The 27,602-nt window shown below is 35.4% G+C and overlaps 1 protein-coding gene across 7 annotated transcripts in view; it reads right to left on the bottom strand.

The window, feature by feature from the left end:
• Window positions 1-27,602, bottom strand: part of TANC2 (tetratricopeptide repeat, ankyrin repeat and coiled-coil containing 2) — a 382,898-nt gene that overhangs the window by 259,202 nt on the left and 96,094 nt on the right. For 6 of the 7 annotated variants that reach the window (XM_053567902.1, XM_053567904.1, XM_053567905.1 and 3 more), the window contains exon 4: window positions 12,758-12,940. In XM_053567902.1, coding sequence (XP_053423877.1) covers window positions 12,758-12,940 — 183 coding nt within the window. The remainder of the gene's footprint in view (window positions 1-12,757; window positions 12,941-27,602) is intronic. The other variant, XM_053567909.1, reaches the window with a different exon arrangement.

The raw sequence follows: 27,602 nt of genomic DNA, 5'->3' as shown, positions 1-27,602 counted from the left end.
AAATGTGACTAAAAAGGAACACAATGTAGTAGAAAAACATGCATTTGAGTAGCATTCTTACTGCTGTTGGACTAATTGCTTAGCTACTCCAGACATCTAGAGTAAGTCAATTAACACGCTGACCCTCAGATTCATCACCAGTAAAGTATGGTAACTAACATATTTCTATCTTCTTCCTAGAGCTATTGTGGGAGTAGAATAAAATAATGTAATGTAAAGGCCTGAAATTCTAAAAATATGTGTTATCTTATTTTAAAATAATTAAGCAAAAGAGCAAGGATAAAAAGAAAAAAATGCATTTCAGTAGAACTTCAATAGAATTGAAAATTGCCTGAAAGAGTAAATATTTTTCTAGACTAGTTTTTATGTCTGAATGAGTATTTGGTCTCCTCACACTCATACTATTACAAATAGCTATTTCTTCTTAGAATTATAGTAAACAAAGATGCTGTGGACTAGCATTAAAGGATTATCTAAGATAATTATGTAAAAGTAATTCTATTACCCGAACATGATTTATGTCTTTAGAAAATGGTAAGTTGGCAGACCCACGAATGGATTAATAAATTGTGGTACATGTATACCATGGAATATTATGCAGCCTTAAAGAAAGATGGAGACTTTACCTCTTTCATGTTTACATGGATGGAGCTGGAACATATTCTTCTTAGCAAAGTATCTCAAGAATGGAAGAAAAAGTATCCAATGTACTCAGCCCTACTATGAAGCTAATTTATAGCTTTCATATGAAGACTATAACCCAACTATAGCACAAGAATATGGGGAAAAGGCCAAGGGAGGGGAAGGAAGGGGGGAAGTTGGGGTGGAGGGAGGGTAATTGGTGGGGCTACACCTATAGTGCATCTTAGAATGGGTACAGGCGAAACTTACTAAATGCAGAATACAAATGTCTTCATACAATAACTAAGAAAATGCCATGAAGGCTATATTAAACTGATGAAAATATTTCAGATTTTATATGAAACTAGCACATTGTACCCCTTGATTGCACTAATGTACACAGCTATGATTTAATAAAAAAAGAAAAAGGAAATGGTAATAAAGAAGTATAAGCTATTTCTATAGGATGGCAATACTGAAGAACATGCAAAGTGATAAATTTATTTCAAACAGTCTTCAGTTACTTTTTATCTCACCTAACTAGAAAACTATAGGGCAAACTTAAAAATGAACATTTATGTCTGATTTGAAAATTCCATATAAAGCATACCTTAGTTCTGTTTTCTTGATAGCCTAATTTCTTCCACCTAGTAAATTTTATTTTTTTTTATTGACAAATAATAACTGTGTATATTTATGGGGTACAATGTGATATTTTGACATATGTATAATTATGGAATGATTGAATCAAGCTAATTAACATAAACATCATCTTTGACTTTAAAAATCAAATATTGTCTTGCCCCAATGGCTATTTTTGAGGCAAACTCCCTTTAGTGGGAACTTTTAGAATACTGGTAACTCAATACCTGAAGAAAAAGAGAGTAAGTTTCTCTCTCACCTACCAACCCCCTAAATCAAGATGAGTTGATCCAGGGTTTGGATTCCAGAATAGTTCTGTAAAATACATTAACTTGGACAACAAATCACTTTTCTACTGACTTTCATTTCAATGCTGCTTATGCCCTACAAAGCTGACTGGGATGAGGACATGGTTAAAATACTTTAAAAGACAAAGTACATAGGTTTGGTTTTGTTTAAAAAATTGGACTTAACTTGAGGTAAGGGTAGAGAGATTTAGGGAGCTCCCTGGCTACAGATTTTTTTTTACTCCCTTATGATTAAGTAAATCATACTAACACTTACATAGAGTTTTGCATTCTTTTTATCCTTTTTCTAGTCTTCCCTATTATAAGCTTTCTCCAAGGAGTAATTATTAATGCTAAACTCTAAAGCGCTTAAGGGTGGGGTAATACTTACAAAGAGATGAATATATGAAATCTCTCTTTATTCTCACAGAAATAATAAAGTATCCATCCTACTTGTTATAGCAATTTGAGCTTTGGCCAAGTTTCCATGTGGGGTTATGCCTTTGCTAGAAGTGGCTACTGTTGCAGATCAGCTGAAATGAAATGTCCTTCAGAATCCTCTATCCACTCTGTTTAAAAATCCTTATCAGAGAGGGAATATTCTGTCATGCTATGTATTTATTTCTCTTATGGGCTGAACTATTAAATACTACTTGTAGCTTCAAATAAACATGAGTTTATTACAGCATATAATCCTGTGCAAAGCAAAGTAAGGTAGTTTATGCAATTTTATGACGAATAAATGTATGTTATCTTTTAGGCATTTTAAATCTTGAGCATTACGTCGGGGAATAGCATTAAATGTCTTGGAGCTTAATAGTGAGAAGGTTAATAATATTTTAAAAACAAATCACTGACAAATTATACTTACATGTTTGTCATAGTAAATACTAGGCTCAGAGAGAAACCCAGTGCAAACACTTCTATATTCCTTCTCAGCACTAAGATCTCATTATCTTCCCTTTACATATGAGAAAACAGAAATTCAAAAAGAATTAATCTGGCCAGATGGAGAGCTTACAAATCAATGCGTTGAATTTTAATCTGTTTTTTTGCCATGGGCTTCTCACCAACGTGGCCTAGTTCTTTTGGGCCTAGAGTTCAGAGCCTTAACTTTGCCACTTTATAGACATCCCATAAAGATCTCTTGAAAACAAACATTACTTTAAGCCGTGCCTTCGTTGTTAGGCATTTTTCTTTTTCTTTCTTTCTTCTTTTTGAGACAGAGTCTCACCATGTCGCCCTCAGTAGAGTGCTGTAGCATCACAGCTCACAGCAACCTCCAACTCTTGGGCTTAAGCAATTCTCTTGCCTCAGCCTCCAGAGTAGCTGGGACTACAAGTGCCCACCACAACACCTGGCTATTTTTTGGTTGCAGTTATTCAGCTGGCCTGGGCCAGGTTTGAACCCACCACCCTTGGTGTATGTGGCTGGCACCATAACCACTGTGCTACGGGCACCAAGCCAGGCATTTTTCTTGATGCTGACTACTTACCTGCCTTGTAACTTTGCCTGCTGCCTGCCCCTAGATGCCCTTGAATTATAGGTTCTGCCCAGTTCCCGTGATGGCCAACAATTACCCACTGCTGATCCATCCTAATGTTTAGAGTCTGTTTGGACAACCACTTCATAATCAATACCAGATTGCATCTTACTAACTAAGATCTTCTCCCCGAGATCTTAGATGTCCTTGTTTTGACTTTTCGTTGGCCACAGTTATTTTTTTTTTTTATTTTTTATTGTTAAATCATGGCTGTGTACATTAGTGCAATCAAGGGGTACAATGTGCTGGTTTCATATATAATCTGAAATATTCTCATCAAACTGTTCAACGTAGCATTGGCCACAGTTCTAAAAGGAATGCTGGACAAAGTCAATTCTATACTTCAGATTTTAAGCAAAAATACTTTTTTAAAAATGCAGAGAGAAGAATCTAAAAGCCAGTGGTCAGTAATTTAAAAAGGGAATATAGTTTGAGAGTATAGGTTAAAAATAAAAATGTGTAAAATAATTAATGCATGGAAGCATCTAAATAATACATATGACCATCTAAGGAATTTTTTTTTTTGGAGACAAAGTCTCACTCTGTTGCCCTGTGTAGAGTGCCGTGGCATTATCTTAGCTAATGGCATCTTCAAACTCTTGGGCTCAAGTGATCCTCTTGCCTGAGCCTCTCCACCACAGGCACCCACCATGATGCCCAGCTAGTTTTTCTATTTTTAGGGGTTTACTCAGGCTAGTCTTGAACTCCTGAGCTCAAGTAATTCACCGGCCTAGGCCTACCAGAGAGCTAGGATTACAGGCATGCGCCACTGTGCCTGGCCCCAAGAATTTTTTGATGAAGACAGATTTGTGGCCAACATATATACAGTAGAACCTCTATAAGTTGACCATCCGAGACACTATATAAAACTGGTTAACATATAAGCGTGGTTAACATAAGGAACTAGGCCTACTGTACTGACACGTACACGTGGTACATGTCTTGGCCATGAAAATTAGGTCACTTAAGAAGGTGCTCAATGTAGGGAGGTGGTCAACTATGGATGTTCTACTGTATACACAGAGGAGAAGGTCAAATAAAAAATGCAAGGGTAGAAACCTTTCTAATTATATTTTCAAGGAACAGACTTATAGCTGAGAAAAACTATCTTTTTAAGATAGCCAACAGGACTATTAGGATATTTTTGGAATAAAAAAATAGACAAGGAAAGGATAACTCCACCATATGGAAAAGATAATAATGTAATGATTTGTTATAAGCTTTCATTCACCTTCTATGAGCTGAATTTTCTGTGAAGTTCTTCACATACGTGTTATCTTATTTAACTCAGTGTTGGGAGTCTGATGCGGGAGGATTGCTTGAGCCCAGGAATTTGAGACTAGACTGGGCAATACAGTGAGCTCCCCGTTTCTAACCTTTTTAACAAAATTAGCCAGATGTGATAGCATGCTCTGTAATTCTAGCTACTCAGGAGGCTGAGACAGGAGGATTGCTAGAGCCCAGGAGGCAGCACTGAGCTATGACTGCACCACTGCACTCCAGCCTGGGTGAAAAAGTATTCCATGCTTTGATTAAAAGACTCAAAATTGTTGAATTACTCATATCACCCAAAGTATTAATAATCTACAGTTTCGATGCGATTCCTATCAAATTACCAATGTTAATTTTTCACAGAATTAGAAAAAAACAACCATAAAAACAATATGGAATCCAAAAAGAGCATGGATAAATAGTCAAAGCAATCCTAAGCAAAAAGATCAAATCTGGAGGCAATACACTGCACGAATTTGTATTACACTATAAAGCAACAGAAACCAAAACAGCATGTTACTGGTATAAAAGTAGACGTAGACCAATGAGCAGAATAGAGAACTCATAAATAAAGCCGAATACCTATAGCCAACTGACCTTCAACAAAGCAGACAAAAGCATACGTTGTGGCAAGGACACCCTATATTTAGTAAATGGTACTGGGAAAATTGGATAGCCTCATGCAGAAGACTAAAACTACCTCTCATGATATACAAAAATTAACTCAAGATGGATTAAAGATTTAAATATAAGACTTGAAACCATAAAAGTTCTAGAAGAAAACCTAGGAAAAACTATCCCCTCATCCCCTCCCATCCTTCCCTCCTTCTTGGTTTCCAATGTCCTTTACCTATCTTTGTGCCTGCATGTGCCCACAGTTTAGCTCCTAATTATTAGAGAATATATGGGGTGTTTGTTTTTCCATTCCTAAGATACTTCCCTGAGGATAATGGTCTCCAGTTCCATCTAAGTTGCTGCAAAAAGATACTATTTCGTTCCTTTCTCTGTGGCATATATGTGCACCACATTTTCTTCGCCCATTTATGAACTGATGGACTCTTAGGCTGAGTCCTTGTATTTGCTGTGAACTGTGCTGTGATAAACATTCAAGAGTGGATGTCTTTTTGATAAAATGGCTCCTTTTCCTTAAGGTAGACACCCAGCGGTGGCACTGCTGAATTGGATAGAAGGTCTACATTTATTTCTTTGATGACTCTCCATACTGTTTTCCATAGAGCTCATACTAAATTTGGAGCCCCACCAATGTATAAGCATTCCTTTCTCTCTGTATCCATGCCAGCATCTATTGGTTTTTGACTACAAAAGAATTTTTTATTTGATAATTCATCTTGCTTTTTAGGTGTTCAAAATATACATAGTGGCAAAGGCTCTCTCCTTGACCAAACTTCAGTCAGACTCCTCTGAGTCCTCTTTTTAATCAGGCCCCCTCCAGGGCCTTATCCTCAAGCATGCTGAGCCTAGTTATAACAAGAATCCTGCTAACTCACTTTAGTGAGAATCCCCCTGCACTTGATATCTGGTCAATCTAACCTGCCTTCAGCAAAATCATATTCAGTTGGTTTTACAAGAATCTCCTTACCCTTGATTGATAACACCCCTTAATACATTTCCATCCACTGACTTATTCCTTGCTCCCATCTTCCACTCTGCTCTTTGGCTATAAATCCTCAAAATTCTCTACTATATTCAGAATCGAGCTCAGTTCTAATACATCCAGGTCTCTTTTTCCTCTTTGCAATAGTTCATTAAAAAAATCTATTTTTACCACTTTACTTCCCAGCTCTGATTTTCTTTAGCAATACTAATTCATGGTAACTGAAATAAGTAATAACCTTCCTTACATTCTCAACTTTTAGTATGGAAAACTACAGAAATAATCTCTTTAAGGCCAGAAATGAAAGTGAAGGCTTCCTTTTCTCTATTCAATGGTGAGGAACCTGTGTGGACTCAAGTGTAGACCTTACCAAATCCAAACTTCACAGAACAATTCTTTTTATTAGAAGGATTTGCTCTGTAAAATTTGGATTCAGTCAAAAGGGTACACTCACGGATCCAGAGGGCCATGTAAGGCCCCATGACTGCAGGTTCCCACCCTTGGAACTGAATTAGAAACAGTACCTGAATGGGGATTGGACCTAATAGTTTAATTAGTACTAGTATTCCAAAGAGCTTAAACATATTCCTATACATTTCCTCATTGAACATTACAAAAATATATGGTATCTAACAGTTAGCAATGATGGAGCTTAGACTACCTTGCACGTGTACAATATTTTTTAATCTAATAAAATTTACCATAATATATCTTGAATTCCAACGTTTTTCCTAAAATTGCAAGATAGTCACTCACATGCTATGGTATCATAAGTATACTGAAATAACACTACAGAGACTAATACTATCTGTGGGCCTCTTTATATTTTCAAATTAGCTTTTCAATAATTTTCTCAGGATGTCTATAAAATGAAATTGTGTTTCTATTTTATTGAAGATTAAAATGAGGGGAAAAAGTAGCATTAGTTAATGCTACTTTACTTTATAGCAATCCTGGTTTTCCTAATAATAAAATTTACCATAGTACATCTTAAATTCCAGTATGTTTCTAAAAACTGCAAGATAATTATTCTTATGAAAAGAACACATTATAGGTACCCTAAAATATATCAGACTATGTAGAGTAACACCTATGTATAGGCCCTTTGTAATGTCAAAGTAACTTTTCAATGATTTCCCCAGGATGTCTCTGAAACAGTAAATGTTTTCATTTTATTCATGACAAAAATAATAATAATATTTTGGCGGTAGCTAGCATATAAATTATCTAGGTTCAGCAACAGTTATTATGACTTATTTACTATCTAATTAGATTGTCACATGGTCATTTCAATCTACTGGCAGCAAATGCTTTCAAAATGAGGCCAAAAAATACTCCCTCAGAGATTGCAGTCTATTTAATGTTAATATTTGAAGATTACTCCTCAGAAAGTAGAGGAACTTACTTAAGGTAATTCAGTTACTTGAAGGCCCCTTCCAAAGCTCAGAACACATATTTGACATACCTGATAGGAACTCGATACACGAATCTTTTTTAAAATTATAACATTAATTGTAGCCAACATTTTGACTACTTACTCTATGTCAGACACTGTCTTCTGAGTTTTACATATACTAATTCATTTGCTTCTCTTACTAGTCCTATGAGGTAGATACTATTATCATTCTTATTTTAGAAATAAGGGAAGTGACGTATAGAGACTTTAAGCAAATTTGAGTAAGATTATACAGTTAGGAAATGACATTTTGTTATACTGTCTCATGAGATTTTTGATTTTACACATGGCAAAAATTGTAAACATTATAGAAGAGTATTTATGTCATCCCTCTACCACTTCTGAGGAAGAGTTATTGTATCTCTAGACCACCACCAAATGTATGCATGTGTGTGTATCATTTTAAAACATACACGGACTCCTATCACATTTAGATTTTCTTTTTTTTTTTTTTTTTTGAGACAGAACCTCAAGCTGTTGCCCTGGGTAGAGTGCTGTGGTATCACAGATCATAGCAACCTCCAACTCCTGGGCTCAAGTGATTCTCCTGCCTCAGCCTCCCAAGTAGCTGGGACTACAGGTGCCCGCCACAATGCTCGGCTATTTTTTGGTTGAAACCGTCATTGTTTTGGCGGCCCAGGCTGGATTTGAATCCGCCAGCTCAGGTGTATGTGGCTGGCACCTGGGTCGCTTAAGCCACAGGCGCCGAGCCTAGATTTTCATTTTTTGCTATAGAAACAATGCCTTATACACACATGTACATTTTCAAACTTGTTCTAATTTATTTGTACAATAAACTCAGTGATAAAATTAACATGCCAAGAAGGACGTTCATTACAATTTTGGTATACATTTTCAAACTGCCCTTAAAAAGGGTGTACCAATTTATACCCCTACCGAATGTATAAGTATTCAAGATTTAACTTTTAATGAACTGAACAAATGTACTTAATAGCTAAATAGTATAAATTCATTAAGAACTGAATAAATGAATTATTAACACTCTTTAATTAGCTATATGTGCTAAAGATCTTTATGACACTATAGGAAATTATGTTGGAACAAGCACCGAGTAAGTATCTGGAGAATACTGTGCCTCTGCATACTCTCTCCCATGCCTCTCTCAGTGCACAGCAATACTCAATACCAAACGAACCTTGAAGCCACCTAACCTCTAGGTCCTCTGGTTTCTCTTCATTGCTTAACGTACCAGGATGCATTTTCTGTTACTGGAAACAAAAAACAGATCTTAACTGTTATACCATATGCCCTGGTTAAGTTAACTTCTCTGAACCTCTCAATTTTTTCATTGGTAAAATAAGAAAAATTTGGAGTTCAAGGGACTGGTTACTAATCTTGATTCTATTTCCTAGCTGTGTTATCCTCAGAAAGGTATTTTACTTTCAGCAAGACGCTTACCTTTCTATGACATAATTTACTCATCTGTAAAATGGAGATACATGTGAAGAATACACATGCTAATAAGTGCATGGCACGCACACAATCAGCATTTAAAAGACAATATAGCTACTATTCACTGAAATTTGACTTTAAAAGCATGTAAAGTTTCAAGTTCCCATTCGTATGTAAAGTTAAAAGAAATTTTAAAAAATTCTCTGCTGAATTTAGACAAATTGTGTTAGCAGTAACAGCTAACACTTTCTAAGCATTTAATATTTACCAAACACAGGTATAAGTAAGTCTTAAACAACGTGGTCACTTGTAAGAACAGTACGGCCACCTAAGGCGCAGGTCATATTACTGCTGTTCCCATTTTACAGAGGAAGAAACACAGAGCACAGAGTGAACTGACTTTCTCAGAGTCAGGACACAAACTCAGGGAGTTTGACCAGAGTCTCTGTGTCTCTTAACTGCTTTTGCTATATTAACTTGTTGTGTACTGAATAGAATGAGGTGTGTATACATTTAAAAACAGATTTTAAAGTTCCAAATTGTATGTCTCTGTTCTTGAGCATGCCTTTCCCCATTGTCATTTCCTCAAGAATAGAAATAAGCCAGAGTTTTTTCTGCAAATGGGTCTTCATATACACATGGGTAAAGAATTAAGATAAATAGGTTGAACATGACTGTATTATAATAACAATAATAAGAAAAGGTTACTACTTTGCCATATTTTATTAGATGAAAACATAACTACCCACCTTGTTAGAAGTAGAGAAATGACTATTAATGACTATTTAAAGATCAGGAAAACATACACAGTTCTCTCTTGGTCTCTGTGAGGGACTGGCTCCAGGAACTCCCTCTTGATAATTATTCTGAAATCCTTGATACAAAATGGCATAATATTTACATATAACCAATGTACATCTTCCTGTATACTTTAAACCATTTCTAGATTACTTTTAATATCTAATACAGTGCTGTGTAAATATTAGACTGTATTGATTTGAGAATAATAAGAAAAAATCTGTCCATGTTCAGTACCCTTTTTTAAGAAATATTTTTTATCTGTGGTTGGTTAAGAGGAACAAATGTACAAGCTTAATGAACATGGGAAAGTCTAGTCCCTCATACTCTGTTCTCCACAGAACTTGCTGATAAGATTCGACAGGAAGGTAAATCAGATCACACTGCTTCCTATTCCTTCTCCATTTAAATCCCATAATCAAAGTAGGTGCCTTACCATGACCCTGAAAACTCTGGCTTCTGCTTTATCTCTTAAACCATTTTCTACTGTTCCCCCTTCAGACTTACTCTGCTCAAGACACATTTGCTTTTTTTCCATTCCTTGGATATGCTGGGCTCATTTCTGCCTTTGGATTTTTGTTCTGACTGTTCTCCCTGCCTGGAAAGCTCTGATCCCAGGTCTTACTGTGGCTGGCTCCTTTTTTTTTAAATCATACCTCAGCTCAAATATCTCTTTCTCTGACTCCTGATCATTACACAGAAATAAACTCTATCTCCACTTGTTTCTCCCTACCTAATTCCCTATTTTACTACCTTCATATTACTTGTCACTGTTTAAAATGCAAATATTTATCAGCTATGCATTTATCATCATTCTCCCTCCCAAATGAAGTATGAAAACATTGAAAGTATAGGTCTCAATTATCTTTTTCACCACTCTATCACATCTAGAGCAGTGCCTGGCATTTAGTGGGCCCTAAACAAATATTTGTTAAGCAATTAAGTAGAAAGAAAGACAAGAAAACTACCCTAACTGTACCAGAGACAGTAGACTAAATATTAGAAAGTCGGAAAGAAAATAGAATAGGATGACCATATTGTACCTACTCATTCAGTTTGGCTGATAATATGAATATAAGGAATATATATAAGGCACTTGGAAGTTTAAATGTATAGAAATGGATAAATCAGTAAGTGTAGACCTGATAAATTAATACATTTTGGTAACTGATGCCAAGTAAGAACCATTTTCTGCAGGAGACTTATGATAAGCTAGGTTTTCCTCTATTCAACTTTCCTTTTGTTTATAACAAAATGTTGTAATTAGGAAAGGAAGAATAACTAATGAATAATCTACTGACTAAAGTTTTTATTTTAAATTTCAAAGTTACTTCATTCCAGGTAAAACTAGAAAATTTTTATTTGCTTTATCTGGTAAAAAATTGACCAAAAAAACATTTTCTTGGCCTCTTCTTTTAGGGAAACAGATTTCTTTCATTCAGAAATTTTAAAATGTATTCTTTATCCCTGAATTCTTAGGTCTTTGACAGTATCCAGCAAGTAAAACTATCTGAGAGGTTATACATACTTTAAATATTATAAAATTAAAACTCAATGTTCATACATGTCATTAATCAATTATATCTTTATTACTGCTTTACAATAATGCTTCTATAGTATTAGGTATGTTGTCAGTTACTGACTTTGTTATTAAAAGTTTTTACCTTTTAATAAAAGTTCTACATTGAAACTAAATTTTATTGCTACTTTTTCCAAAATGTGTAGTAAAATGAATATACTACATGAGGTTTTTGTATTTTTTTTACCAATAATACCTTTAACTGCAAAAAAGGGGAGAATTTCTAGGCAATAAAATTTTATTCAAATGCTTAGAATTTAAGCACTTAAATAAAAACTTAACATCTACCAGATTTTTAGACATTTGAAGGGGCCAATATTTTAGGCTATTATGTTTTTTATATCTAATCACCCAAGTGTGAAATTAGACTTTTACTTAGTTATTTGAAAATTTCTAAAATAAGACAATGTAAAGAGGTATAACTTATGCTTTATCTAAGTATAGAATAAGTAAATATTATTATTTTGACGAAAATTACAAAACCTTCTGATGAAAAGGTTTCGCTCTATATAGACAGAAGAGTCTAAGAATTTCATTTTCCCTACTTTTATTTTCTTTTGAATCTTCATGATGACAATCAAACCTCCATACTGTCTAACTCAATGCCAGGCACATAGGAAATCGTCAACATATCCTGTGTCAATAACTTAGTTTCATGTCTCATTTACTCATAACCAATCAACACCATGTCAATTTACTGACCTCAGGGATATACTGATTATGTCGGAAGAAATCTAACCAAGTGACCCAGGCTTTCACATGTTTGTATATAAATGTTCTTCAACTACATATTAAAAGTTCTTCCCTAAAGAAACTTAAAAAGACAAAATTTCATTTAATAAAATTTGATATGAATAGGCAATATATAAGTGAGATCATAAATGTTAGAATTATAGCAATGGTCTAAAGTATCATGCTGTGAGGTTTCCTGTTAAATATACTACATTTAGGTACGGTCCTTAACAGTTAACTTCTTCATAGGTTGGAGCCGAACACTGACAGAGTCAATACAATCCCCACAACTTATGAATTATAGTAAATATCCTAAGAAGTATTGTAGTGTTATCCAGTGTAAAGGAAAAATATCTAAATTAGCTTCTAAAAATAGATGTGAAATACACAAATCATGATTTCAAACAAAAATATGACTAATGCACCTTTGCTGAACTATCAAGCTCTTATTATCCTAAAATTACAATGTCTCCATCTGTTAATCCGACACAAACAAGCTGATAAATGAAATCAGAACTGCAGTGTATTCTGGCAAAACTAGTAACTTTCTGAAAACCTAGAAAAACATGCCCACAACAGATGGGTCATTTAGAAAATAAATACATCAATCTGTCATACTGAATACTGTTCTAATTATCTAAATTAAAATTAGTACAAATTCTACTTTCTAAGAGTCTGGGACATTAGGAAGGCCAAAGAGGAAAAACCTAAAGATGCATATAAACACATCTGATATGACCTAAAGGATCACACTGTTAGGTTTCCTGTTAAACATACTAAATTTAGGTAAGGTCCTTACCAGTTAACTTCTTCACAGGTTGGAGCCGAACACTGATAGACTGATGTGTGAGTAAGGGGGAGGATGGAAGAGAGCGAGACATGCCCTCCATAATCCGAATGTGCTGCATACCTTCACTCACTGGAAGTGGTGGGACAGCATAGTCTGGCTCAAAAGCACAGTCGCTTTCTGTGGAGATGCCACCTGTAAGAAGAAGTTAAAACAAAAGAGCAGATGAGGAAAGATTCTTCCCTTTTAAAATGTATACTTTAGGATGATTCAGAACATCATATACAGACATTGATTTTTCACCTTGAAAGCCAAATAATTTTCATGGCATACATTCATTTCTATATGTACCATGTATGCAATTCCAGGTCTGGGACTAGGAAATAGAAGATGAGTAAAACAGGGCTCCTCCTTATAAGGCACTCGCTGTCTCAAAAGAGATGCAGTCATATAAGTAAGTGATTATAATACAATGCAATAAATGTTAGAATTATAGCAATGGTCTTAATTTTTTTTCCTGATAATACAAACATAAAAGAAGGTATTCAGCTACTCGATAATCCATCATGTACAACTGCTAGTAGGATCACTGTAACTATAACAGTGGGTAAAACTGATAATATTATATAGTAATCTTTGAAACTACTCTAACTTTTCTTTATAAGCATTTATTTTTATTTAATTTTATATTATTATTATTTTTGAAACAGAGTCTCAAGCCATCACCCTCGGTGGAATGACGTGGCGTCACAGCTCACAGCAACCTCAAACTCTTAGGCTTAAGTGATTCTCTTGCCTCAGTCTCTGGAGTAGCTGGGACTACAAGCGCCCGCTATAATGCCCGGCTATTTTTCTTTATTGTGGTTGTCATTGTTGTTTAGCAGGCCCAGTCTGGGCTCAAACCCGCCAGCCCTGGTGTATGTGGCTGGCACCATAACCTCTGAGATACGGGCGCCGAGCCTTCTCTGACTTTTAAAAAAGAGTAATTCTATGCTGTTAACTTCCACTCATCTGCTGTTGATTTCTTCTGGTAATGGCAGATCAGATCAACTTCAGATCACTTTTCAGATCAACTTTTCCCTAAGAAAAAATAGAAATATATATATACACACACACACACATATATATATAGATAGATAGATGCATATGCATATATATTTTTTAAAATCTTCCTGAAAGCAGTAGAGCATTAACAGCATGACAAAAGTTACAAGGAAAAGACTGAAGTCTGGCATTTGGAACTACTTTTTACTTAGTGGCATCCAAAAGGCTAAAAAGCTTACTGACAATCTTCCAGAGCTAGGATGAACAAGTATTGGGAGTCTATGGGCCACTAAGGGGCTAAAAGGGAGCTGGAAAACTCCAACACTTTTGTTCAAAGCCCAAATAGCTACACTTTAGGAGTAATTATGAAGTAAAATTAGACTGGCCATCACAGGGACTAAAGCTAAGCTCTAAAGATATCCCACAAAATTAAATTAAAGCCATCTTGGCTTGCTAGAGCCTCCCCAACACAAACATAAATCTCCTTGGAGAAAGATAGTAACCTTATAGGTCTGAAGTTACTTACACATTTTTCATATACAATATCTGGGCCTTAAGGAACAATAACTGAAATAAGATAACATGAACAAAGGAAATCAGACAGCCAGATAAACCAGAAACAGCCTCACAGGGAATGCAAAGTATGAAACGATAAGGCAGAACTGAACGTAGTATTGTTTAACATGTTTTAGAAAATAAAAATTTAGAATTTTAGCAGAGAATTGAAATTATAAAATTAAAAAATGCAACAGATGGGTTTAAAAGCAGATTAAACACTGATGAGAAAAACTGTAAACTTGGAGATATGTCAGAAGAAAATATTAGAATGAGAGTCAAAAGAATGGAAATGGATTCTTAGATAATGATGGCAAAAATATGTGTATCAAAATAAAAAATATATAAACTGGATATCATCAAAATGTAAAACTCCAATACACAGAATGGGAGAAAATATTTGTAAATCCTGTATCTCATAAAGGTATAGCATTCAGAATATAAAGAAGTTTTATAACAGCAAAAGACAACTTTAAAAAAATGGGCAAAGCACTTATATTTCTCCAAAGATGATACATAAATGGCCAATAAGCACATGAAAAGTTGCTCAGCAATTATATAAAAGCAAATCAAAGCCACAATGAGATCTTACTTTGTAACCATTAAAGGTACGTATAATAATAATTTTTATAAAAAAAGATAACAAAAAAAATTAGCGAGGATATGGAGCGATTAGAATCCTCTTATAGTGCTTGTGGGAATATAAGACTATGTAGCTACTATGTAAAACAGTTTGATGGTTCCTCAACAAGTTAAAAACAGAATTACCATATAAACCAGACATTCCACTCATTTGTATGTACCCAAAAGACATGAAAACAGGTTTTCAAGCAAAAACTTTAGCGTGAATGTTCATAGCAGCATTATCCACAATAGCAAGGAAGTGAAAACAACCCAAATATTAACTGGTAAACAGATAAACAAAATAGGGCATATTTATACAATGGAATGTTATTTAGCCATAAAAAGAATGAAGGCCTAATTCATGCTACAACACTGAAAGCCCTGAAAACAGTATGCTAAGTATAAGAGCCAGACGTGGTCACATATTGCATGATTCCATTTATACGAAATGTTCAGAATAGGCAAAGACAGAAAGCAGACTAGTAGTTTCCAGGGCTAGGAGGAGAGAGAAATGAGGAGTGACTGCTAATAGGTACATGGTTTCCTTTTGGGGTGATGGATTAGACAGCAGTGATGGTTGTATAACACTGTAAATGTACTAAGAGACACTGAATTGTATACTTTAAAATGGTGAATTTTATCTTAGTAAAAAAATTGACATTTACCACCACCCATATATTTATTCAATCCAGAATAACAGAAATCGTCAGTTCATTTCTTCCCTTCCTATCTATTTGCAACAAATATGTTAACAGTTCTGCAGATTATCAATCCAAAATATATTTCAAATCTGCCATGTTCTCTCCATCCAGGCCACTATTATTTTTCTCTGATGGGAGAAACCTAAGATTTATTCCTTAATCTTACATTCTAGAGATTTTACCAGGGTATGTCTTAACATTTTCCTTCTCATTTGCCTCTGGACCCTTTTCATTTACTTTGTTGACTAGTTCTTCCCTTCCAACTTTTCTTTTCTCTTCTCTTTCTTTGGAGCTCTGGTCAGATATGTCTCCTAGAACTATTTTTCCTGTCTCTTTCATAAGATTTCTAATATCTGAACTTCCAAGAATAAACATGAGATTGATTTATATGGAATTACAATATTTCACAGTTTTATCAACAAAGAGTCATAACATTAGTGTAAGTCCTTAACTGAGGAATCCTTTTATGGAGAAAAATTATCATTAGATTTTGTAAATCACTTTATCTACAAGATGTATTTGATTTGACAAAGTACCTTTTTTTACTTGAAATGTTCCAATGTTAAAAATTAGCTGATAATTTTAGAATCTAATAATACTCCTTAAGGAATAATACTGAAATTAGTCTAGTTTGGGCTGTCCTAATTTACTTTTCTGCCTAAAAACATTTTCTTCCATCTTCTCTGTCCTATAAATTGTGCTTGTACTCATTATAGCTATAGAGAAAAAACTAAAAATTTCTAGTAAAGAAAAGTGCTGGGGCGGTGCCTATGGCTCAGTGAGCAGGGCGCCGGCCCCATATGCCGAGGGTGGCGGGTTCAAACCCAGCCCCGGCCAAACTGCAACCAAAAAATAGCCGGGCGTTGTGGCGGGCGCCTGTAGTCCCAGCTACTTGGGAGGCTGAGGCAGGAGAATCGCCTAAGCCCAGGAGTTGGAGGTTGCTATGAGCTGTGTGATGCCACAGCACTCTACCGAGGGCAATAAAGTGAAACTCTGTCTCTACAAAAAAAAAAAGAAAAGTGCTGATGGAAATTTAGACAATTTGACTATATACTAGTTATTCTTGAGTAACTAGCAACCTCGAAATCTCAGTGGTTTACAAAAACACTTACTTTATGCTCATGAGTCTGCAGACTGACTGTGGGTCAGTTGATCTAGGTGGACATGAGAGAGCTAGACTAGATAATAGATTCATGGTCAGTTTTGAAACTACTCTAATGTGTCTTCAATATTGGACCCAGTAACTGAAGGAGCAAAGGAATACATGGAACATGTTCTTCTTGGTGGATCAGAGAATAGGAGTCCAAATCAAATCAGAAGTGTATTTAAGACCTCTGCTCACTGACTGGCTCAAGCAGATCACAGAGCCAAGAACACCATCAATGAGGCAAAGAAATATACTTGGCCTGTTCTAGGAGGAGCTACCGCAAAGTTGCACAGTGAAAGGAACAAATGTATGTCTTTGTAATATGAAGGAAGTAAAAAATTTTGAATTCAGCTCAGTGCCTATAGCTCAGCAGCTAAGGGCCCAGCCACATACACCGGAGCTGGCAGATTCGAACCCAGCATAGGCCTGCCAAATAACAATGACATCTACAACCAAAAAATAGCCGGCCGTTGTGGCAGGTACCTGTAGTCCCAGCTACTTGGGAGGCTGAGGCAAGAGAATCACTTAGGCCCAAGAGTTTGAGGTTGCTGTGAGCCGAAGAGTTTGAGGTTGCTGTGAGCTGTGATACCATGGCACTCTACCCAGGGCGACATAGTGAGACTCTGTCTCAAAAAAAAAAAAAAAAATTTTTTTTTAAATACAATTTACAAAGCATGTAAGACAATACTTACTGATATTCAACATTATTCAATTATTTTCTACCTTTCTTTTATCACTTTTCCTGCTTCAATCAACCACATTAAAAGTTACTGAGATAATGTGACGGAGATGGCTGAACAAAATAAAATGCTAACCTGACAAGAAAAAATTTAGTTATATTAGACACCTGATGATTCAAAAGTTGAGTTAAGAGGCTCAGTGCCTGTGGCTCAAGCGGCTAAGGCGCCAGCCACATACACCTGAGCTGGCGGGTTGGAATCCAGCCCAGGCCCAGCCAACAACAATAACAGCTGCAATCAAAAAATAGCCAGGTGTTATGGCAGGCGCCTGTAGTCTCAGCTACTTGGGAGGCGGAGGCAGGAGACTCGCTTGAGCCCAGGAGTTGGAGGTTGCTGTGAGCTGTGATGTCACAGCACTTTACTCAGGGTGACAGCTTGAGGCTCTATCTAAAAAAAAAAAAAGTTGAGCTAAGAAAGCACAGGTATATCAAGTATATGGAGACTACTGCTTCTTGTTTGAGATATAGTAAACTAAACTTTTGATTTAAAATCAGACATTTCAGATTTAATGACCTAATAGATACTGAAGTTCAAATCAATAAAGAAATTCTTCAGCTGAAGGCAATTATCTATTCTAGAGAACTATCTTCTAATATTTCAAATTGCATAAATAATCACAAATAAAACTTATAAAACAAAAACCTCCAGTAGTATGATATGTTTATTTGGTGATAATTCAGTGAACTGTACGTTATTTAATTTTTCAGTTTACATGTTATGTTTTAATAACGGGTTTTTTTTAAGTACCCAGGAAAAAAATATAAAGCATAGAGTTAAATTGGCCTCTAAAGACAAAGGGCTTTTACATATTTCAGAAGCAAAGATGTTCTGCCTAAATTATCCTAGCATCCTTTTAACCCACAGCTTATATTACCCTGTGACTTTGTAACATTTTCATGAGTTCACAAATCAGGCAGGAAACAGACCCAGAAAAGTTTAACAATCAGTACAGGATCATGCAGTCAGGCAACGCATGGCTTATGTAGAAAATTCTAAGGTAGCTACAAAAATGTTACAAGAAAAAATAAGTGAGTTAGGCAAATTCACGGGTTACAAAGTTACCAAGAATCAAATGTCTTTGTATATATTAGCAACGAACACTTAGAAAATTAAAACATTTTAAACCAGCACCATGAAAAAAAAAAAAAAAACATAAAATGCTTAGGAACAAACCTGTTCAAATATGTACAACGTTTGTACTCTGAACACTACAACATAATGATGAGAGAAATACATAACCTAAATGGAAAAGTATATACGAATCATGTTCATGGATCTGAAGATTCCATATGATCATGTCATTTCTCCTCAAAGTGATCTACAGGTTAGAAGCATTCCAAAAGAAAATCTAATAGGCATTTTTTGGTAGTATCAGCAACCTGATTTTAAAATTTACACGGAAAAACAAAAGAACATAGCCAAAATTGAACAAAGAAAACAAAATTTGGCATCTTCACAGTACCTAATTCCAAGATTTCCTATAAAGTTAAGGTAATCCAGAAACTATGTGGTACATGTTGCAAAAACAATGGATACAAAATCAATGGAACAGACTAAAGAGTCCAGGAAATGACCCCAAAATACAGTAAATTAGTTTTGACAAAGACACAAAGCTAATTTAATGCAGAAAGGATAATCTTTTCAACAAATCATTTTGGCATAACTAGACATCCACGCAAAAACATGGACTTAAGCCATACCTCCACTCATTAAAAAATCAAATAGAAATTGATCACATCAAACCTTAAACTGTAAAACTTTTTGAGGAAAACAGAAGAAAAGTTGTGTGAACTTAAGTCAGGCAAATATTCCTTAGAAAAGACCTCCAAAATATGAACCATATGAGAAAAATGGAAAAAGTGAAATTCATAAAAATTAAAATCTTCCATTCTTCAAAAGATACTGTTAGAAAATGAAAAGACTGATACTGTTAGAAATGAGAGAAAATATTTGCAAAACACACATATATATAATATAGGATGGGTATTTAGACTGTAAGAAGACTCAACTCATAACAAGAATGAAAGCTACCCAATTTTATAAACACTTTACTAAGAGACATGGATGTCAGACAGGCACATGAAAAATGTTCAACTTCATTATTATTAGGGAAATTAAAATAAAGACATACCACTATAACCCTAGTGAAATGGCTAAAATTAAAAAACAAAATGTTGGCAAAACCAAGTGCTAACAAGGGTGAACTAGAACTCACATACTGCTGGTGGGAATACAAAATAATGTATATAATTTTGGGAAATAGTGAGGCTGTTTAGAAATAAACTTATCCGACTCCTAAGAAATTTACCCAAAAGAATTGAAGATGCATGTCCCTCTTCCCACACACAAACAGCAGACTCATTCTTGATCTTTCAAAATTGTAAAGTATCTAAATAGTTATCAACTGGTGAATGGATACACTAATTGTGGCATATACATACAACATATACAGCAATAAAAAGGAATGAACTTCTAATATATACAAGAAAACAAAAAAATGATGAGTCTGAAAAGCATTATACTATAATAAGTTAGAGTCAAAAGACCACATACTATGAGGTTTCATACTACATAAATAGAGTGTTCTGAAAAATACAATAGTATTAAAAAATAAAACAGGGAAATAGTTGCCAGGGATTGCACTGGGGGAAGAAGACTGACTACAAAGGGGCATGAGGGAACTTTGCCTGATTATGGAAATAAGCTGTATAGATTTAGTAGTAATTAACATGACTACATGTTTGTAAAAATTCATGGTACTGTATACTTGAAAGGAGTGAATTTTACTGCATGTAAATTAAATTTTAATAAACTTAATTTTTAAAAATCCCTACATTCTACAGTAATTTGTGATGATATTCTGACTTACACTTATGATTTGTGAACTTTTCTGATTGAATGCTTTATTTCAATGAAAGTCTATTCTTAAAAAGTATACAGAGAAAAAAAAAGTATACAGAGAAAAATAAGAGCATCAGTGATAAATTGGCCCCTAAAACAAGTATAGGCATGTTAAACATAATATACATAATAACAATGTGTAATTTCTCAAATGCTTTCATGCATTTCCAAACCAATGGGGTTTGGCCTATATTATTCCTAATGTCCTTTAATGTAAAGAATTTTTTTTTTTTTTTTTTGAGACAGATTCTCACTATGTTGCCCCTGGTAGAGTGCCGTTGCATCAAAGCTCACAGCAACCTCAAACTCTTGGGCTTAAGCAATTCTCTTGCCTCAGCCTCCCAAGCAGCTGGGACTATAGGTACCCACCATGAAGTCCAGCTATTTTTTTGTTGCAGTTGTCATTGTTGTTTAACAGGCCCAGGCTGGGTTCCAACCTGCCTGCCTTGGTGTATGTGGCCAGTGCCCTCCCCAGTGAGCTACGGGCACCACGCCCTTTTATGTTAAGATTTATACCACTCTGGGATTGCAATATTCCTATAAGTTTACATATTAATAAAAAAAATTAAGCAGAGAAAGTTTAAGAATTAATATAACTCATACAATCAATTAGCAGCAGAACCATGGTCTACCAGGCCCTACACGACCTGGCCCTCATCTTAATTCTCTGACCTCATTTCCTTCCAGCTTCTGTGACTTCATCACTTCCCGCTTTCTCTCTTGATTCACAATGCTTCAATCATACTTGGTCTTTGTCTTTCTTGATCTGGCCAAATTCATTCTGAACTGAAGGCTTTTGTCTGTCTCTTCTGCCTAAAATGCTCAGTCTTCATATCTTTCTGCAAAGCTGCTTCTCCTTTGTCTTTAAGAGGTCTTAGCTCAAATGTGACCTCCTCGGAAAGGGCTTCCAGGACTAAAGTTACCATCCGTTTCCTTCACCTCTCATTCTCTATTACATAATCTACTTTTATTTTCTTGATAGCACTTACAATTTCCTGAATTCATCTGTTCTTTTATTTCTCTCACTCTAGAATGAAAATATCTTAACAGGAGGACTTTTGCTGGTTTATTTATTCATCATACCATCGACCCTGCTTGAGAACTGGGTCTTGGGATAGCCCCTAGGCAGGCAGGGGGGCACAGTTAACTCAGGCCTGCTTCTCAGCTCTCACCCTTCCTTCTGCCTGTGATGCTGTGCTCTAGAGTTTTCTGTTAGTGTTTTCTTCTCATAATCTCAACATAAAAGACATCTTTAACTTGCAGAGGCTTTAATGCACTGACTAGGAACTTGGGTGCACAGGTGAAGAGAAGTAGTGATGGCAGACATCAGAAAAGGGAAAACTTTTAGCTTTTCAATACGCTGTCTGCATCAAGGAGATGCAAATAGAGAAGACTCCCAATGAAATAAACTCTATGAATGTAATCTACGTGGAAAAGACTTCAGAAGGAATGCTAATGTTTTTACAGGACAGAGATAAATTGTGATTGTGAAAACTGCATGGAAACCTTCAGCAATCTTTAATCCAAACTTTAGAGACATGGGAGAACTCAAAATGGAAAGAAACCCTTCAGACAACATCACAGTAGGACAGCATTTGACCTACTGTCACCCCTGAAACATACATAAGAGCTCACACTGGAGACAAACTTTATGAATGTAATCGGTGTGGAAATTCCTTCAGAAATAGCAATCTTGCTTTGTAGTGCACAGGGAAGTACAAACTGTCCAGAAACTTTATGAATACAAAACCTATGGAAAAGACTTCCACAAGAAGACTCATACTTTATGGTACACCACAGCATCCATATTGGAGAAAACCTCTACAAAAGCACAGACTGGGAAAAAGTCCTCAGTTGAAACTCTCAACTCATACACACAGGAGAGAAAACACTCTGAATGCAGCGAATTCAGCAAAGTCTTGAGCAAGAATTTTAATATTACTGAATATATATGAATACATAATGAGAAGAAAGTCTATGAATGCAATGACTATAGAAAAGTTTTCAGAAGTCATTCATCCTATGGAAAAATGTGAGGACACACAAAAGGGACAAACCTGACCTGTAATAAACGCAGGAAAGGCTTCAATGAGCCTTCTTGCCTTTGGAGACATGAGACGTCACAATGGACAGAAATCTTGCACCTTTCTTGTAAGGAAGTCTTCAGTAAAATATTTTCCCTGTTCTACAAAAGAGAATTCATTCTTTAAAAAACTTACTTAAAAATATCAATTATGATATATATTTGAAAAATATGATTAGGTTCCAATCCTAGAAAGATGAAGCAACCATACTCTATCTGTCTTTCTCATTGAATCCAACTATAAACCCATGAAGGAAGACACTGAGCTTACTTCCAGTTTCTCATACAACATTTAAGGAGTTTAAAAGTCTTCATTGCGTCTTACAACATGCAAAAACCTAAACAAACTGAAAATCAACCACTCTTGGATTTGTCAGAGATGTGAAGTCACATCTCTGTGTAAACTGCTGTCCCAGATGCTGAATAGAAAGATAAGTAACAAAGAATTACAACTTACCAGACCAAAACCCCACTGTTTTATTACAGATATGGTTTTGTTGCTGAAACACATTAACACAACCTTCCTACCTTGTCTGCAGCTATTGACCTGGCAATGAGCCCATCAGATGTGTTCAGCTGTCATGGTCAGCTGTATGTTTTCATTGTCATACCTCTTACTAATTTTCTGGCCTTATGTTATAATCTAATCCACACGGACTTTAAGTGCTTTTCCATTCATGAAGACACTACGCTGGTCTACTATACTGATAACATGCGATTACACTTGGTGAACAGGAAGCAGCAACTAATCTAGGTACCCTAAGGCACAATGCAAACATTTAAGTGAATTGCAAGGCATACCTTAGTATTTGCGGGAAAATCTATGCCATCTCCTACAAATAACTATTATCCTTTTTTCAAAAACAGCTTTTGGCTTACCACAGGGCCTTAAAATGAATGGCTTGACCATGTGCCACCATATTACCATGTAAACTGGTGGCCCACCACAAACTAAGTATTACTGGTGCAACAAAGCAATACAGTTGTATGTGCACTGTAGGACTTCATCATGAAATAAAAGCAGTATAAATCACATCACACTTGAGTAGGTCCTAGATCGTAAGTAATTTATATAAGCAAGTAACTCAGATGCCCCGGTTCTTATTTCTATGGTGTCATCTCTTCTCTCTCAATCTGGATGAATGGTTTTATTGAGAATTCTCTATGACATCTGACTGAGAAAGAAATCATGGCTTCATCATGATATGCAGATGACAATAGCACTATAGCTCCTTTCTGGGGTGGGCAACCCTGTCTCGCAGTGGCAGAAATTCGAGAAGGGCACTTAATTTTTTATTTTCTCTGTAAGAAGAGATGACAGCAGTTTTATACTGATTCTAAAGAAACAATTAGAAAATTGATCACAATGAGGTCTTGGGGTCAAAGAATTTGGCTGTATTTCTTTGAAAGGGCGCATGTACAAAACAATTTGTGCCCCATGTAGAGTGCCCTTTGTAGAGTTTGCTCTTGCCTGCCACAAGAGCAAACTCTGAAGGGGCTGCCTAACCCAGCAGACAAGATGACTTGTTTTGGGGGACTCAGCCAATCCCAGCCAAATGCCCTACCCAACCACTCTATACTTCCCCATTGGCTCATTAACAAAGGGGCGGAGTGTATGCATGGGGTTAGCAAAACAGACTTTTACTTGCAACATTAATTTGATTAAAGCCAGAGCTGAGTGTCTAACCTGCCAACAGTCTATACGTGCACTGGGGAACAGGTAGGTAAATACCCGCAATACATGGAACCACTTGTGGGATGATCGGTTACCTCTCTGCTCACTTCTGGACCCTGGGGATTTTCTCTTCTTAATAAATCAACTATGAATTTATAATAAATTTTATTTCATTATTTATCTACCATTTCTATGCTTATAAACTGAAGATTCTCAGGTTGTTTTAGTCTGCCCCCTTGTGGGAACTAGCTCTTCAATCTTTCACCAGAGATAAAACATTAAATCCAACCTGCTCCTCAAATGAAACAAAACAAAACATTATTAACTCTATAATAATTTTACCCCAAGCTTTACTAATAGGTTCCTTCTTCATCCTTTGATTCAACTGTCGGTGACCTTTTATTAAGATTTATAAAGTTTTTCAAAGAGGTTCTTATGACTTTTATTTCTTACCAGAAAAATTCACTTAAGAATATTTTAAATTCTAATCTTTCTAGATATTTAACATTCCTTTCCAACCTTTTTCAATTGCCATGCTTTTATTCTTTTCCTTTCATGAATATGGATAAGAAAGGGGTGCCTTCTATAAGGCTTCTAGTGTTAATTAGGACAATTATCGTAATGCTAAGTAAGATAGTTAACATGCTCTGATACAAAATGTTCTTGGAGCTGCATATTCCAAGACCTTAAAATGATTCTAAATAAATTACCACAAATCACTTTGCAAATCTGAACACTCACAGATTAGGAAATAGTGGAATAAACTATTGAGTTATTGATGCTATGGACCATTATACAGATTCTAAGAAATTACAGTTTAAGTATATTCCTAGAGGGATAGCTATGCTATACTATTAATTCAGAGAGAAGAGGGCAATTAAAATTGCATTTTATTTCTAAAAATCTTCACACTAGTTTATATATGTACATACATCCTTGCTTATGCCAGTATGAGCTCAGAGAAAAATACAAAAGGATACAGATTAAATGCAGACAGTATTTGTTACTTTAAGGAGTGGAAACGGAAGCCGCTCTAATATATCCTTTTTAAATACCTGCACTGTTCGGTAAAAAGTTATTTTTTTAATTAATGAAACTATTATAACTTACACAGAATTATTCTGAGAATTAAATGAGGATGATTCAGTCTACAACCTAGTACATAAACAAAACAGTATTATACATTAGTGAAGCTACTAACCAGATATACTCTTATACTAAGATAAAGAAATAACAAAGAATATTGAAATAATTTTCCTTATCACTCTATATATTAACCACAGTTGGTTTAACAAAGAAATATTTTTAACTTTCCAGTCTGAAGAATAACACATGTGTGTTTCAACAGCATGAACATTATACATAATGTTCTTTACTTTGCAAGAAAAGAGAAAGAATCAGAACACAGTATATTTGATAATTTAATACAGAACTGTTATGGGCACACCAGCATGTATTAATCAAATAACGTTGGCTACAAATAATGTGAATCATGCAAAGCCAAACACTATACACATTTTCCCGGTCTTCCAGCATGAGCTGGTTCCATTAGCATTATTACACCAGTATACATCTTATACACATTATAGCTTAACGCCTGCTTAATGCCATCTTTGCAAAGTAAAGGATAACTGGGTTCTAGACATTAAATAGGTACACTGATATGGCTCATACACCTATTTTATAGTTAGAGCCAAATAAGTTCAGTTTACAAATTTATTATCCAGGGTGGGCAACCTGCAGCCTTGGGGCCACATGTGGCTTCTGGATCCTTGAGTATAGCTTTTTGACCGCATCTAAATTTTACAGAACAAATCCTTTTAATAAAGAATAATTTATGACCTCTACTGGAAAATTTGTTTAATGCAGAAAATGGAGCAAGTACAACAAAAAACAAATCTGATAAAAGTAATCCAAGATTCCTAAAATACAGAACAATTCCTAGAATTGCAGAGCTTCCTTCATCAAACTTGATGGCCTAAATGCAAGGCAGGAGCACTGTGCCAGAGGCAAAGACCCCACCACTAATGAACTCCTAGATTACCAGAAAAAAGAGACCCAACAGACAAGTAAGACAAAATAATACAATAATACAATATTCTAATTGTACATAATATGTTATTAGAAAGTAGAAAATAACTTGAGGAGGCCACATGGGCGTTAAAATGACACAATCAGTTTTACAGTCACATTTTAAGACCTCATTTCACAAACCAATAGATGGGCGATAGTCTGACAAAGTATCTACATTCAACAAATTTGTGACACTTTTTCAGTTACAAAAGTAACAGAAGTGAATAATGGATCAACACTGGTTAAGTAACACAAATCTGAAATTCAAAATGCTCCAAAATAAAACACTTTTTGAGCGCCAATATGCTGCTCAAAATGCTCACTGGAATATTTAGGATTCCAGATTTTCAAATTTAGGATATTCAAGAAGTAAGTATAATGCAAATATTCCAAACTCTGAAATCTAACACTTCTGGTCTGAGACATTTTGATAAGGGATATTCAACCTATATTTTGCCTGAGCACTTCCACTTTTCTAAGTACACTAAGTGCTAGATATTTGTTTATTCTTTCATTCAACATATATTGACAAATTTTTATATGTTAGTGTGCCGATGTTCTAGAACTACAGTGGTAAACAAGACAAACTCCTGCTCACATGAAACTTATTGTCCAGTAGTTGGCATGACAATAAACAAGTAAATAAAAAAAAAAAACAACTTAATTCCAAGTAGTGGTAGGAAAACAAAAAACAGGACTATGTATTTAGATAAGATAGTCACAGAAGAATTCTTTGACCTCAGTAGAAATCTATAACCCTTTATAGGCAAGAAAGGAGCCTTGAAAACACTCAATGTGTTTGAGAAAAAAAGTCCAGCACAGATGAAACAAAATGGGTGAGGGAAGGAGTAGGCCACAGAGTTAGGGTAATCAGACAAAGGGCAAATAGGTAGGATCATGTAGAAAATGATAAAGAATTTTGTAGTTTATTCTGAACTTCTAAGTTTATTCTAACTCTATTACTTGTTAGAAATAAGCAACCATCTCCCACTTATCTTCTCATAAGCAGAATACAGGAGAGGTCTCTGCCCCTGAACTGGAGCAGTGACTATGGCTATCTCTGAGTGAGAACCTACTGATTCTACTGCACTTGACAGGCAGACCGGAGGCCAAGGTAGCTGAAACACATAGGAAAAGCAAAGGACCCTCATGCACAGAGGGTAAGACACTGACATACCCCAATGGACATCTTACATTTCTGCTATTATTAGAGAAGAAGCATTAAATAGAATTGTATCCACAATCAGGCAGAGTGATTTATCAGGCACTAGGCACCTATTTGGGGATCAATAGTTTATAGTTAGTGTTTGTTCT

The sequence above is a fragment of the Nycticebus coucang genome, chromosome 18 (assembly GCF_027406575.1).
Source record: "Nycticebus coucang isolate mNycCou1 chromosome 18, mNycCou1.pri, whole genome shotgun sequence".
Taxonomy (NCBI): domain Eukaryota; kingdom Metazoa; phylum Chordata; class Mammalia; order Primates; family Lorisidae; genus Nycticebus; species Nycticebus coucang.
This window is presented reverse-complemented; position numbering and strand designations above follow the sequence as displayed.